This window comes from Labeo rohita, chromosome 24 (assembly GCF_022985175.1).
Source record: "Labeo rohita strain BAU-BD-2019 chromosome 24, IGBB_LRoh.1.0, whole genome shotgun sequence".
NCBI classification, from domain to species: domain Eukaryota; kingdom Metazoa; phylum Chordata; class Actinopteri; order Cypriniformes; family Cyprinidae; genus Labeo; species Labeo rohita.
The window spans coordinates 23,896,605-23,911,928 of NC_066892.1; the positions used below are offsets into that span (position 1 = coordinate 23,896,605).

At 35.1% G+C, this 15,324-nt stretch overlaps 1 protein-coding gene across 2 annotated transcripts in view; it reads left to right on the top strand.

The window, feature by feature from the left end:
* Positions 1-15,324, top strand: part of gpr158a (G protein-coupled receptor 158a) — a 131,276-nt gene that overhangs the window by 100,942 nt on the left and 15,010 nt on the right. For both annotated transcript variants that reach the window (XM_051098012.1, XM_051098013.1), the window contains exon 6: positions 13,114-13,223. In XM_051098012.1, the coding sequence (XP_050953969.1) occupies positions 13,114-13,223 (110 nt within the window). The remainder of the gene's footprint in view (positions 1-13,113; positions 13,224-15,324) is intronic.

Below are 15,324 nucleotides of genomic sequence, written 5' to 3' on the forward strand. Positions count from 1 at the left end.
CGTGTGCTTCGTCTAAGCGTGACACTGAGCAGTTCTGTGAGTCATGGAAAGGGTGAAAAATGGTCATTAAAAACTGAATTATAACTATTTATCGTGCAAAAAATAAATAAATAAATAAATAAAATCAGTGATTAAAATTCAGTGCGATAGTTTTTGTTGCGCTGTTGTAGGTCTTGTAGATGTACTGATTCATGAATATGCAGCAACATGAAATTAGTAAGTGCTGACAGTGCGTGTGTGCTGTATAGCAGGTGTGACCCGACAGCATGTTTCTCTGATGGATGAGAGCTCTGTCAAATCCCTAAAGACGAGACATGCGTCAGCTGCTCCTCTGTGCACCTCTCTCTCTCTCTGTCTCTCTCTGTCTCTCTCTTTCTTTCAATAAGATTCAGTTTTTCTGGGAAGAGGGAAGGTCTTGTCATTAAGTTCCTCTCATCACTAATATTTAGAGTGGACGTAAGTGCTCCAGGCACACTGTGGAAATGTCAGAGCTGTCTCTTTCCCTTTTTCGTTTGGTACTGCCCTGACATTCAGCTAAACCCCTTCACGTCAAGAATGAGGTTTTGGAGAGTGTTTTTTTTTTTTTTTTTAAATGTTGTTTTTGTTTTTTGAGGGGTTAGCATTACAGTAGGTGCTGTGCTGGCTGAGTACATTTCTAAGTTACAATATTTTCAATATTTAATAATTGTAACAATAATGTATTCTATATTCAATAATAATTTTGATGGCGATCTTTGTGTGCCTTTTTAATCACATTTTCTGTACCATATTTATGGATTTTGAACTTGTTGGCAAGTTGGTTAGAATGGTGGATAGTGATCATTATTTTAAGCCATTTGTCTTTATTTCTAACAAGATTGAATATTATGTAAAGTCTGAAAAATATAAAGGTTTAGTGATCACTGCACTAACATATAGTTTTAGATAACTCAAGCTTTGCTTCAGTGTTTTTTCTCAACCTGGTTACCGTCTGGCTCTCCGTCGTCTCTCGCCACGGCAACTGCGTTTTGTTTGTGTTCTCAAGCCCTCTGAGGAATCAGCCACTTGAAGCGCTGTGTGTTTTGTAACGCTCCGAGTGCGGTGAGACTTCCCTGCAGCATGCAAAATACAGTCTCGCCTCACCGATCCGGGCAACGCCGACTTCCGTCACCTCCTCTCGGCTTTCCCCCCCAGACTTGCACCACATCCCTCGTCTGACTCAGAGCTAGTGAGCCAAAATAACCACGTGCCTGCATCTTTTTCCACTGCTATGGGACGACCATTAATGCCTCTGCTAATCGGATTAACACGAACGGTCCCGAAAGGGGGGTCGTGGCACATCTGCAACATGCTGATAATTACGCAGCCTCAGATGTTTGTTCTTCTTTGTCTTTCATGTTTTGGATGGGGCTCTGGTGCAACACACACGCATACACACACTCACACACAGACACACACAGAGGTCGGGTTACATTAATTCTCATTGATCTTTGACTGTTGTTCAACCGGTCATCAATGAATGTCCATTATACAGAAGGTTAAGCTTAGATATGAGTGGGATGATGGATAACATACTACTATGTATGTATACTTGTTTGTGCAGTGCAGCGCTTGGATTTTACTACTATTTGCAAGTATGTGCTATATACCACCAGAATGCATTTCTGTAATGCATTACCCAGGCTAATTGGAAATACGTGCCTCTACCTACATTTCTGCACTCAAAAACAAAACAAAACTATATGTACGAATCACTACAGGTTTCACTTGAAATGAACACTAGAGGCAGCAAAACCCATGACAATTTTTATTTCTTTACAATTTACAGGGCCAGAGTTTTGAATAAGAAAGCCTAATTTGCACAGTATTATGTTTTGACTTCAAAACAATTTTAACATGCAGCAAGATTTGAAAACCACATTAATCTTTTAGCGACACTCGCCAAGATTAGAATTCTGAACCGTTGCAATACATACCATAAACAAAGTAAGTAAATTGCATACAAGAATGCAATTTGCTTCACTTGACCTTCAGTTTCCTGCGTGACAAATAAAATCAGAAGTCCCTGCTAACAAAAATATGTTCTAAGAACATTATGCTAATGTTTCTATTAAGTTATGAAAATGTTCTCTGAACATTCTAAATATCCAGTTTTTAAATATTTTAGAAACTTTATTTAAAGGAGAAGTCCACTTCCAGAGCAACAATTTAAAAATAATTTACTCACCCCCTTGTCATCCAAGATGTTCATGTCTTTCTTTGTTCAGTTGTAAAGAAATTATGTTTTTTGAGGAAAACATTTCAGCATTTTTCTCCATGGACTGATATGGTGCCCCGAGTTTGAACTTCTAAAATGCAGTTTAAATGTGGCTTCAAACGATTCCAAATGTGGTTGTAAACGATCCCAGCTGAGAAAGAAGGGTCTTATCTAGCGAAACAAGGTTATTTTCATAAAAAATAGTACAATTTATATACTTTTTAATATCAAACGTTTGTCTTGTCTTACTCTGCCTGGACTGTTTTTGTTCCGGTTCATGACAGTTAGGGTATGTCGAAAAACTCCTATCTCATGTTCTCCCTCAACTTCAAAATCATCCTATATATGTCCTATATCTATTTTACCGTTTTTGTTAAGGGTGTCTGATCTTCTTTGCATGTTTACTTTGCAAAGACTGTGCCGGAACTGAGTTGGAATACACAGAGTTCAGGCAGAGCAAGACAAGACGAGTGTTTGAGATTAAAAAGTATTTAAATTGTATTTTTTAATGAAATTAAACGATTGTTTTGCTAGATAAGACCCTTTTTCCTCGTCTGGGATCGTTTGAAGCCGCATTTAAACTGCCTTTTAAAAGTTCAAAATCGGGGCACCATATCAGTCCATTGCATGGAGAAAAATGCTGATTTTTTTTTTCTTTAAAAAACATAATTTCTTTACGACTAAAGAAAGAAAGACATGAACATCTTCGATGACAAGGGGGTGAGTACATTATATGTGAATGTTTGTTTTGGAAGTGGACTTCTCCTTTAAAACAAAAAACACTCACAATTTTACAAACATTATGGGAACATTACTTTTAAATGTTCTCTAAACATTCTGAAACAAGTAGTAACTTAAAAAAAACAACAAAAAGTCAACTAAAACAATATTTTTGTGCTAATATTTTGTAAACATAATTTCCTTAGCTTTTTGCTCAAAAAACATACCTATATTCAAGTGTTGATAAAAAAGAATGCTTGAAGCTAGAATAAACAGATTTTTTTGTTTAAAAGTAGAGTACTTTATTTTGATGTATTGCATGTTAAGGTATTCATACAACAAAACTTTCTGGGGGCCATGAAATTTTAGTGAAAATGATCAAAAATGCTGGCAGTGACTGGCAACTTTTTTTGAAAAAACACTGGCAGGGAAGTAGTTAATTGTTTTTTTTTTGTTTTTTCTACACACAACTTGATTAAAAGGCAAAATAATTGTTGCTAACTTCTCTGCGTCCCAATATTCTAAACGTATAGATATAGATAAATATTCTTCATAGTCACACACAGTAGTTTTAAGTCGCAAATGCATTTTTATGTCATGTTTGTTTTTAACACTAACGGTTGGGTTTAGGGTAGGGTTTAGTGTAGGTGATATGTTATTTTCAAACGTGATAAAGCGTTATCCTTCTAGCAACAGACATTGTACATTTCATTTCCAAACTTACAATAACCAGCATAATAAACATTGTGAGATTTGCATTTTTCTGTTAAAAATAAAACTAAACATGATTTATGTGCCAATTAATGGGCATTGCATTTTGAAAGTGCCACGCAAATGTGCAAGAAGCGGTGTAATATCATTTTGTATTTTTTTCAATGAGCCTTGGTTGTGCAAGCGGTAACGAGAGAGGTCGGTATATTCATAAATTTATAGAAATGACCAACTAACATGTAGCGCCGTTACGCTTCAGGCATCCCGTCCCAAACTCACGGACCTTTCCCGATCCCATCCCCTCTCTCCCAATTCATTTCCTGTCACACAGTAAAAATGCCAAAAATAAACGTTAAAAAAAAAAAGAAAAAGAAATGACCAGCTAACATGACATTATACTGTAGGTCACATGTGACCCTGGACCACAAAAACAGTCGCACTGCCCACAAGGCTATCGGCGCCGACATGTTAGTTGGTCATTTCTATAAATATTAATTTAAGAATATACCGACCTCTTCGTAGCACAGGTATATTTAAGTAGCACAGGTATATTTGTAACAGTTGTCAAAAATATATTGTATGGCTCAAAATTCTAGATTTTTTTTTCTATGCCAAAAATAAAGTTCATTTTCCATGAAGATATTTTGTGAATTTCCTACTGTAAATGTATCAAAACTTACTTTTTAATTAGTAATTTGCAATGCTAAGAACTTCATCTGGACAACTTTAAAGGTAATTTTCTCAGTATTTTAATATTTTTGCACCCTCAGATTCCAGATTCCAGGATGAGAAATATTGTCTCATCCTAACAAAGCCACCATGGAAAATTTACAGTAGTATATGCTGTTTGTATTCATACTACACTCATGCATAATTTATTAAATGTATTATATTGCCGATCAAAAAGTTCATTAAATGCTGTACATGCTTTGACAAAATGCTAATTTTACACTGATGGACTGTTATGTGACAACATTGTAGCATACTATTGTTTAAAACATGTATTGCTGCAGACTGTGTACTGTTTCACATACAATTTGAAAGTATGCAATATAATGTATCTAGTACGCAATATGCACTATGCAAGAATTCAATTCGGATTATTTGAATAAAAAGCAGTTTCTTAAAAACACACCGCTTATGTTCAATATGCTTTTAGTAAACAAATACAGACTTCCCCAATGTGTTGCTAGTGTGTACTCCTGTCGTACAGATTTAATGTGCTTTTTTATCGGTCTGGCAGATACAAACTTCACTGCTGAAGGGGGCGATAGAGTTCCCTTTCAAATTTCTGTGTCACTACATTGAATGTGTTATTCAGGTTGTTATACTCATTGACAGTTTAACTAACTTTCACTTGCTCAGCAAGATTCTCTTCAAACTGCTGCTTCACATTAGCTGACCTGAAAAAGGAAACTGAATGTAGATGACAGTTTATGCTAATGCCTGCCCTAGCTTACCTTTACACCAACACTGAGATGCAGTGCATACTTGCGATGCGTTATGAATTGCATTTTGACACATTACGGGTCTTTGAAACACTGCAGTTCTAGTCGCTCCTGTAGTACATTATAGATATTGCTGACAGGGTACAGGTTTTATATCTTTCAACAGTGATGTCACTTTAGTTGAGATGAATATTATGCTGACAATAAAGTCATTCTTGAGAGAAGTGCTGTTTACTCTGCATCGGATATGTATGAGGAGGTGTAAAGTGTTAGTTTTGCATGGTTTGTCAGTGACTGGTTAAAACTGTTGAGATTTCTGCTGGAGGCGTTTGGTACTCCCAGTTCTAATTAAGAGCTGGCCGACTGGATGCTCCCCTGACAAGCCCAACACACACACAGTTTTGCCAATGGATCTTAGACAGCTATTACACACACACACACACACACACACACATTACATCTTAAACACATTCCTGCCCCACTGGATGTTAAACTTTAATTTAAAGGGGTCATTAGATTTATCTCAGTTTAGCTTTTCACACCAATTCTCCACCCTCTCACTGACCCTTACAATTGTGCAGTCGTTTTTGCCACTGTGCCTTTAAGAAACATCTTTTTTTATATGTTGGGGTCCTGAACCATTGCAGTCCTACTGCAAGTAATGACCATCTATCACAGGTAATATACACATAAACAGTGTTGGGGAAAGTTACTTTGAAAGAGCAGGTCAAATGGGTTTTCAAAAAATATATTTTTTTGCAGTTTGTAACATAGCTATTCTTAAATGTAAACAGTCTGAATCGCCTTAACGATTCGCCATATTTTCGAATCTTCTGCCTGTTACCTACCTATCTACATCACTATCCTGATAGCACACGTACATGTACCCTGATGGCACACGTACATCTCGAAGACGTCTATTTGACGTCTGCATTTACATCTGCAACACATAGTTTGCTCATCTGCAATACGTCTATTGGACGTGTCCTATCAGATGTCAAACAGACGTCTATTAGATGTCTTTAAGATGTTTATGATTTAGAGTGTATGTAAAACTGACATCTTACAGACGTCTGCCAGACGTTTGAACACAGCAGATGCTTTCCAGATTAAGAGATCTTTAACAGACATATTAGGGTAACATATTAGCATAATCCCCGCCTGTGAAATACAAACAGTCTGACTTGCCCACAAACACTTCTGCTAGTTAGTGTGTTTACATCATGTCAAGGAAACACTGTGTTATGCACTGTGAAAGTGAGTTTGTTTTGTTTTCATTGCCGAAAGAGGATGATGTGAAGAATCAGTCGTTAAAATAATTTTTCCCATGATACCAGTAATGCAATTCAAAACTTTTGTTGTGCTCATTTTATCGAGGAATGCTTCTCTACTCCTGGAGAGTTTAGCGCCAGATTCGCTAAATGCAATGCTTGTCCATGAAAGATAAATCTGTACCTTCTTTATTTGGACCAACAAGCATCTCTGAACCACAATCTCTAAGTACATTTTCAATTGAGTGCTCAAAATATCAAGTTTTTGTGCTAATATCTAGTGCAGCTTTAAGTTTCCAGATAAACCAAGCTATTACTATCTTACTGAAATAGTTCTGATAATTCGCTGTGAATCCACTATTTTCTAAGAATGTGTCGATTAATGTAGACTGTCGTTGTTCTGATTACTTTGTTTAAGAATAAAAAATGTAGTGTACCACACAGACTTTACAATCATTGTGAAATTTCACTGCAGTTGCAGTTATAGGGTTAATGCGGGGAGTAAAAGACTGGTGCATCTGTTCTGCGCCCTAATTAGACGTTAAGACAAAAGGTTTTGTCGTTCTTCAGACATTACAGTAGACATATATTTTGGTTTACAAATTATATTGTTTCATCAGTTAGTCTCGTTAGCACCCGGCTAACGCATCCACCATTATTGTTTTGTGAAGTGTGTACAGTTTAGCGGCTAAATTTTAGCTTGGGGCACAATTTGCTTGCATTGTATACAAAGAGACCAATCACAACAGACTTGGCCAGCCGACCAACCAGAGCAGAGTAGGCTTGTGGAAGGGAGGGGTTTACAGACAGAACTGCTTCAAGCAAACCATTTCGAAATCATTGTAAAATGACCAGTGTAATAAATAAACAGCATTACTTTTTTCAGTATGGATCAAACAAATTACTTTTTTCCACGTTACAACGGCATTACCGTTACTGACAATAGAATGTGGCGTTACTATAATTGTCGCATTGCCTTCTTCTTCTGAGGTAAATTCTGGCTTATTCCTCCCAGTGTGTCTTCTTCCTGAAACAAAAAGTAGCCAAGATTAACTTGATGAATGTTCACGTTTGTTTAACGGAGGTGTAATGGGCTTTTACCTACATGTCCGTGCATGTCAAGTGGATGTTTATAGTTACTTTCCCTGGTAATTTTATAATTATGTAACTCAGTTACTATTTGTGAGAAGTAACTAGTTACTATAACTAATTACTTTTTTAAAGTAATGTGCCCAATACTGAAAATAACAAATATTACCAATATTATCAAAATATATATTCTGAGAAAATTAAAATGTTTTCTGACCTAAGATGCATTTAAACCTGTTGTACTTTTTATGGAAAGTATGTGTTATGTTACTTTTGTGTTAGCTTTTCTCAGCTGGGCTGGGCTTACTTGTTTGTTTTTAATATAAAATGTTATATTTTGGGCAAATGTAAAAGCTCTTTAATGCCAAAAGTGAAATGAATAAGCCTCAGGCTGAAGGAAAGGTAAATTCACATCTGTACAGTAGCGGGTACATCTCAAACAAACCTTTCGGCTGGCTGTGCTGGCATTCTGGATTTCATAAAAAATAGTTTGACACTCTTCAGCAAAAAAAAAAAAAAATCTAAATTCATTTTCCTCATTAGTATGGTTGAATTAGATCAAAGTTTCAGCAGCAAAGACATTAGTTAATAAAATGGTAATAATACTTAAAGAATATTTGTGTTATTTAACATTTTAAGGGTAGGTGATTTCGGAAAGCCTAGCAATAACAAGCTAACTTTGCCATCCTCCCTGCATTACTTTACTAGTTACTTGAAAAAAGCAATCTAATTATGTAACTCCTGTAGCTTAACTGGTCAGGCTTGACTGGTTAGCATTAGCAGTTAGCAGTTATGTTTCCTAAAAACATTATAAGGGTCAATATATCACCATAGAGTGCCTTTCAACCCTCACAATACTCAAAAATGTTGGTCTTGATTTCCCATTCGCTTTATGTCATGGCATAAATAGTACACTCAAGTACTATAGAAACATACTAGCTGAGCTCCCACACATTTTTTTAGATAATTATGGACCATTATTCAAAGCATAAACCATAAGATATGTCCACCCTGTCATAGACATATGTTTTCATTGTAAAATTAAGATGCAAATAATATTTCTTCAAAGGTATAATGTCCCTTTCCTAAACAGTGTTATTTGTTCGCTTTCAAATTATAAATGCATAAAAGATTTTATGTAAACCATGTTTTTTTAAAGAAACTCATACAATTTGCACCCATATTTTTTCGGGGAACACTGTGATATTTGGATGCAGTTTTTTGTTTGCATGTTATCGCCCCCACACCTAGATATTGAACACACTGGATTATATAGATATGATTGAATTATTGTTGAAAATATTATTTTAAAATATCAAGATGACAGGGTGGACCAGCACAGGATGGGGTGGACACATAAAGCAGAACACACAAAGCATGACAAAATATAACAATGAAACATTTATTCAGCTTTGAAAAAAATAATATAATAATAATAAATAATAGAATTGCAACAAAGACGACGAAGACTTACAAAGAAGACGACGCTGAAAAATATTCATTAACGAACATTTTTTCTGTGACGAAGACGAGACGTTGACGAGCTAAAACTAATATCCGATGCTAAAAAGTATGACGAAATTTATGCAGTGTCTTCGTTAACAAGACGAGAAGGTTATTTGAGGACTACCGGAACTTCAAAAAATATTCTATAGGCTAACTGTCCTCTTTCAAAAAGTGCATCTGTCATTAAATTGCAGTCAGATAAAGGGAATTTGCATGTCTACTATGGCAGCCGCAATGGAAAGATACCAAAATGCTATGTCCACCCTGTTGTTGTTCCAAAATGTCCACCCTGTCGGCCACTTAGACCTGATAGGGTGGACATTTTGAGCTTTAATTAGCATATTAGCTTACAACAAACTGTGACTAGCTAAATAGTTAGTCTGGTTGTTGAAGAGAATTTGGTATATTTAAACGTACATATCTAGAAAATACTGTATTCTAATCACTTCCGGCATATTTTATGCCGACAGGGTGGACATGTTAAGCAAGTAAGCAAACTTATACAAAGAAAATTTGTTAATTTAAAAGTCACCAATATACTTACCTCAGCCATTGAATTTCCTGCCACTGAAGAGACAAAAAATGTGTTGTCCAGATGTTACTAAAGGGGGTGGCCTTTCCTTAAAGAGGTGGATTTCCCAATACGACAGGGTGGACAATCATTCAAGGGACATGGACAAACTCTTCTGTTTTATTAAATAAAAATATTGTTTTTATTACCAAATGGTCAATATACACTTAAATTGAGTAATCTCTTATTTAAAAATTTAAAAATTTTATGATTTGACTATATTCTGCTCTCATTCAAATTTAATAAGCAGTGCATGGGACATAGCAAAACAACACACATCCTCCTACACAAAACTTAAAAAAAATCTAGAAAAGTTGTTATGAATATAAAAATGAAGTCATTGTTTATGTAAAGTTATCATGGCAAATGAGTTACTTTGGTGTACAGGACACCAAAAGGCACCAAGCAGTGATATTGACCCATAAGCCCAAACAGATTGTTGACAATTTGGTGCTAATAGTTTATACGATCTGTGTAGGCTTACAATGCTTTTGGGAAGCAGCTGGGTACAGTATGTTATACCTCTTTAATTGCTTTATAAAATAGTACTGACAGTGAATAAGGTGCTGCTGTTCTGATGGGAGGAACAAAGCTTTCTGAAACAGTGAACCATACTTTGAATCAGTTCCACCTTTACTTCACAAAATGAACCATACTTTGAATCAGTTCCACCTTTACTTCACAAAATGAACCATACTTTGAATCAGTTCAACCATTTACTTCACAAAATGATTCACTCCACTCGAATCACAGAGGACATCTGCTGGTGACACAAGTAAATGCAATGGAAAGACAAAGCAGCAACAATCACACAATGCTTTGAAAATTACTTCCATACATTATATATATATATATATATATCCTGTTTTAGTTCTAAAATATGTCGCATTGCACAACATTGAGTTGTGTTCCCAACACCACACAGCTTTTCATGTTGACTTTAAATAGCAGAATAAATATTTGAGGTGTGTAACTTCACTATTCAATCATGTCAGCCTTTAAGATTTGCGTGGTAGCTGTATAAGTATGTTAGAGAGCTGTGGGGGGGGTCTGCAGGAGCCCCCCTACGGATGTGCCTCAGTGTCTGTCATTAGTTTTTCTCAACTTAATTATGACAGAAGAGTCCGTGCTGGAGCAATTCATCCGCTCTGAATCATTTTTCCATAATCAATCCAATAATAGAGCTTCCTGAGAAGTGAGCAGACTGTTGTTATTAGATTACACACAGAGTGTCGCATCGCTGTTTGCACATAGAGAGATTGAGCGGAGGCCAGCACGCGGGGGACTGAGGGGGGCGGCACAGCTGTGAGATTCTGCTTCAATTAAAGTTCACCTTTAGTGTCTCTCTCTCACTTTCTCTCTGCAATGGATGCAACGGAATTGCAGTGATGTGCGGGAATTCTCTGTTAGATTCTTTGGCATCTGACAGGTTTGTTTGGAGAACTATGGCAGATAAGGATGATGGATGGGTAGATCAACGAAAGCGCACATCGCAGACACATCATAGAGATTATTTGCATTTTGTAATAGGTTTAAGGCTTGATGTAAATTTGGATAGAGTGATGAGCGAAGAAATGAAAAGTGAACTTATGATTTATGCACCTTCAAAAAAAAAAAAATAAAATAAAAAGACACACACACAAGCAGCTGACAGGGTGTAAGTTTCTTGTTAGTCCATTAGTTTCTTGTACAAATTAAACAAAAATGTTTAAGTGTGTATTTATTTATTTATTGTAAATTAAGATGTGTAAATCTGACGTTATTTTAGTACAATTCAAAGTAAATGAATAAAATAATTTCATTTAAAAAATGGCAATGAAAATTGACCGGTTGATGAAGCATAACAGAACGGAACACAATATGTTGCTCATGACGCAAGATGCTGAAAAACAGTGAGATGCTCTACAATGGACAAATATTCGCCTTTTATCTGCTATAATAATTCTGCAGAGATTATTATATACAGGGCATTTATTATATACATATTATATACAGAGTATTTCTATGAAAGCCCATTTCCAGCATTGAATAAAAAAGGTAATTGTGACTTTTTATCTCACAATTCTCACTATTTTCTCGCAGTTGTGAGATAAAAACTCGCAATTCTGAGAACGTATCAGTAAATCAGTATTGCAACATATAAACATGCAATTGCAAGGAAAAAGTCACAACTGCAAGATACAAACTCGCATTTGCAAGCAAAAAAGTCAGAATTGTGAGTTTTTATCTTGCAGTTCTGACTTTATACGCCACAATTGTGAGTTTATATCACGCAATTCTGACTTTAGAACTTGCGACTGCAAGTTTATCACACAGTTCTGAGAAAAGTCAGAATTGTGAGATTTAAATTTTAGAATCCGCAGTTGTAATTTTACATTACACAATTCTGACAATATAAGTCACAATTGCGAGTTTATATCACGCAATTCTGATTTTATAACTTGCAATTGCGAGCTTATATCATGCAATATCTGAATTGTGAAAAAGTTGCCATTCCTTGTACAAATTAAACAAAGATGTTTAATTTATTTATTTGTAAATTAAGATGTGTAAATCTGACGTTATTTTAGTATAATTAAAAATAAATGAATAAAATAATTTCATAAAAAAATGGCAATGACAGGTTGATGAAGCATAACAGAATTATTATCTGCCATAATAATTTTGCAGACATTATTATATACAGGGGAATTATGATGTACATATATACAGAGCATTTCTATGGAAGCCCATTTCCAACACTGAATAAAATTGTTTTAAAAAGGTAATTGCAACTATTTATCTCACGATTCTGACTTTTTTCTCGCAATTGTAAGATATAAACTTGCAATTCTGAGAACATATCAGTCACTCAGGATTGCAACATATAAACTCGAAATTGCAAGAAACAAATTACAACTGCAAGATAAAAAACAGAACTTGCAATCGTGAGTTTATATCACACAATTCTGACTTTATAACTCGCAGTTGCAAGTTTATATGATGCAATTCTGACTGTATAATTTATAATTGCGAGTTTATATAGCAGTTTTGAGAAAAAGGTCAGAATTGTGAGTTTATCTCAGTTCTAAGAAAGAAAGTCAGAATTGTGTGTTTGTATAAAAAAAAATCAGAATTGTGAGATATAAGTGACTTTTTATTATTCTTATTCTTCTTGTTATTATTATTATTAAGTGATGGAAATGGGCTTTCTTACATTTCTCAGCAAATGTTATTATACAGTATATAGTGATTTCATTAATCAACATATGTAATTTCTCATTTCTTCTATCCCAGCTTATGGAATTGTGATTGTTTAGTTGTGGTGTTCTTTTATGGTTATATGTTGTAGACTGTACATTATCCCTTACTTTTTCTAGTTATATACACACACACACACACACACACACACATATACATATATATATATATATATACACGCTACTTTTTTATCCTGTGACTATCAGTCAAAGACAAAACAGCAGGGGTCTCATATCAAACATCCTCTTATCTAAATACATAGATATCCAGATATTAAAATAAATGCGTATTCCATTTAAGCGCTTGCTTATTATCTTCCAGGTGGTGATTCTATACTTCCAGCCGAGTGTTTTCCGCTGTATCCTGTTGAGATGGGTTCGTCTGCTCGGATTTGCCACAGTCTATGGAACGGTCACCCTCAAACTCTACAGGTACGATATTTACTACATTATAAAAGATGAGCCACACTTCCAGAAACCTGTAGAACTTGTAGTGTTGTTGTTGTTATTTTTGTCACAGTCTTAGTAATAATGAATTATTTTGATCGATAAAAATCTTAATCCTAGGAATGGCTGGAATAAGATATCGAGAATGACTTGCGTGAGCTGAGAATGACACACTGCAGTCCGTGATAGTTTTGTGATTGATGCCTCTCAAAAATAGATATGCTGCTGCAGACAAACAAACAAACACACAGATACACACACAAACAAACAAACGTACACGTGCACCTATACACACAATAACACACCCACACATGCTGGATGACTCACAGATCACAATGTTATTAAATGTCACAACTTGCACTTTCCTAATATGGGCGATGAGGTGGAACCTGCTGAGATCTTTGCCATTTCAGAATCAGCCTGAAAAAAACAATAAGGCTGGATGGGTGTCAGGTAGCAGATTGGATAGTGGGCGAGAGAGCCAAAGGCTGGGCTACAGAGACCGAACAGTCAGCTAGATTACATCTGTTCCTCAAGGGCTTTAACCACTACTAAGCCAAAATAAAAATTACTGGCAGCAACTAAAATTTTGGACACAGTATTTTGTAACAATATTGTTCATTTTAAATTATGAACATTTCTTAGTATTAAAATTGAATATGCTTAGTATTGTATTGAATATGCTTGTTCTTGATTGCAATTTTGTCATTCAATATTACATTTAAAGGTAACAAATTTTAAACATACTAAATTTTCATTTCATTTCTTGTGTGTAATTGCAAATATATTTAAGATATTTAGGAGATATTAAATATTTAAAGAAGTCCACTTACACAACAAAAATGTACAGGTAATGTACTTAGCCCCTTGTCATCCAAGATGTTTATGTCTTTCTTTCTTCAGTCATAAAATTATGTTTTTTGAGGAAAACTTTTCAGCATTTTTCTCCATATATATGGTACTTATATGAGTTTGAACTTCCAAAATGCAATTTAAATGTGACTTAAACGATCCCAAATGCAGTTGTAAACGATTCCAACTGAGGAAGAAGGGTCTTATCTAGCGAAACGATCGGTTATTTTCATTTAAAAAATAAATACTTTTTAATCTCAGATGCTCGTCTTGTCTTGCTCTGCCTGAACTCTGTGTATTCTGACTCAAGACAGTTAGGGTATGTCAAAAAAAAACTCCAATCGTGTTTTCTCCCTCAACTTCAAAAATCATTTCAGAATCATCCTACATCACTGCAGAAGTACCGACCCAGTCTTTGCAAAGTGAACATGCGAAGAAGATCAAACACCCTTAACAAAAAAGGTAAAACAGCGATATAGGACTATTTTGAATTTGAAGGGAGAACATGAGATGGGAGTTTTTCGACATACCCTAACTGTCATGAACCGGAAAAAAACAGAGTCCAGGCAGAGTAAGACAAGATATAAATTGTATTATTTTTGTACGTTTCGCTAGATAAGACCCTTCTTCTTTGGCCGGGATCATTTACAACAGCATTCGGGATCGTTTGAAGCCGGGGCACCATATCACTCCTCCATATCATATATGGAGAAAAATCCTGAAATGTTTTACTCAAAAAAACATAATTTCTTTACGACTGAAGAAAGAAAGACATGAACATCTTGGATGACAAGGGGGTGAGTACATTATCTGTAAATCTTTGTTCTGGAAGTGAACTTCTCCTTTAAACGGGTTAAAATTACTCTTAACTGCTTTCAGTATAAATTAAATCTATAATACATGTATATTTCATTGTATTAACACGCAGTATACAAAAACATTACATTTGGTTTCCACTTAAATATACTGAATTTAATCACACTTAATTTTTTTTTATAAGGGTACTTGAGGCACTTAGAAGAATTTAGATTTTAGTCTCCAAATATTATACTTTAACTTTGTTATCCCTATTATGTTTCATAAAATGTTCAGATTCAGACTATTCAGACTATTATTCATTAAAGACTTTAGATGCTAAAAAGAAGGTCAGCATGTCTAGAGAGGGCCTCTAATGCACTTTTCTTACTTTTATTCAGACTTTATTTCCTCTGTGACCTTGCTGCATTAGGCTCTC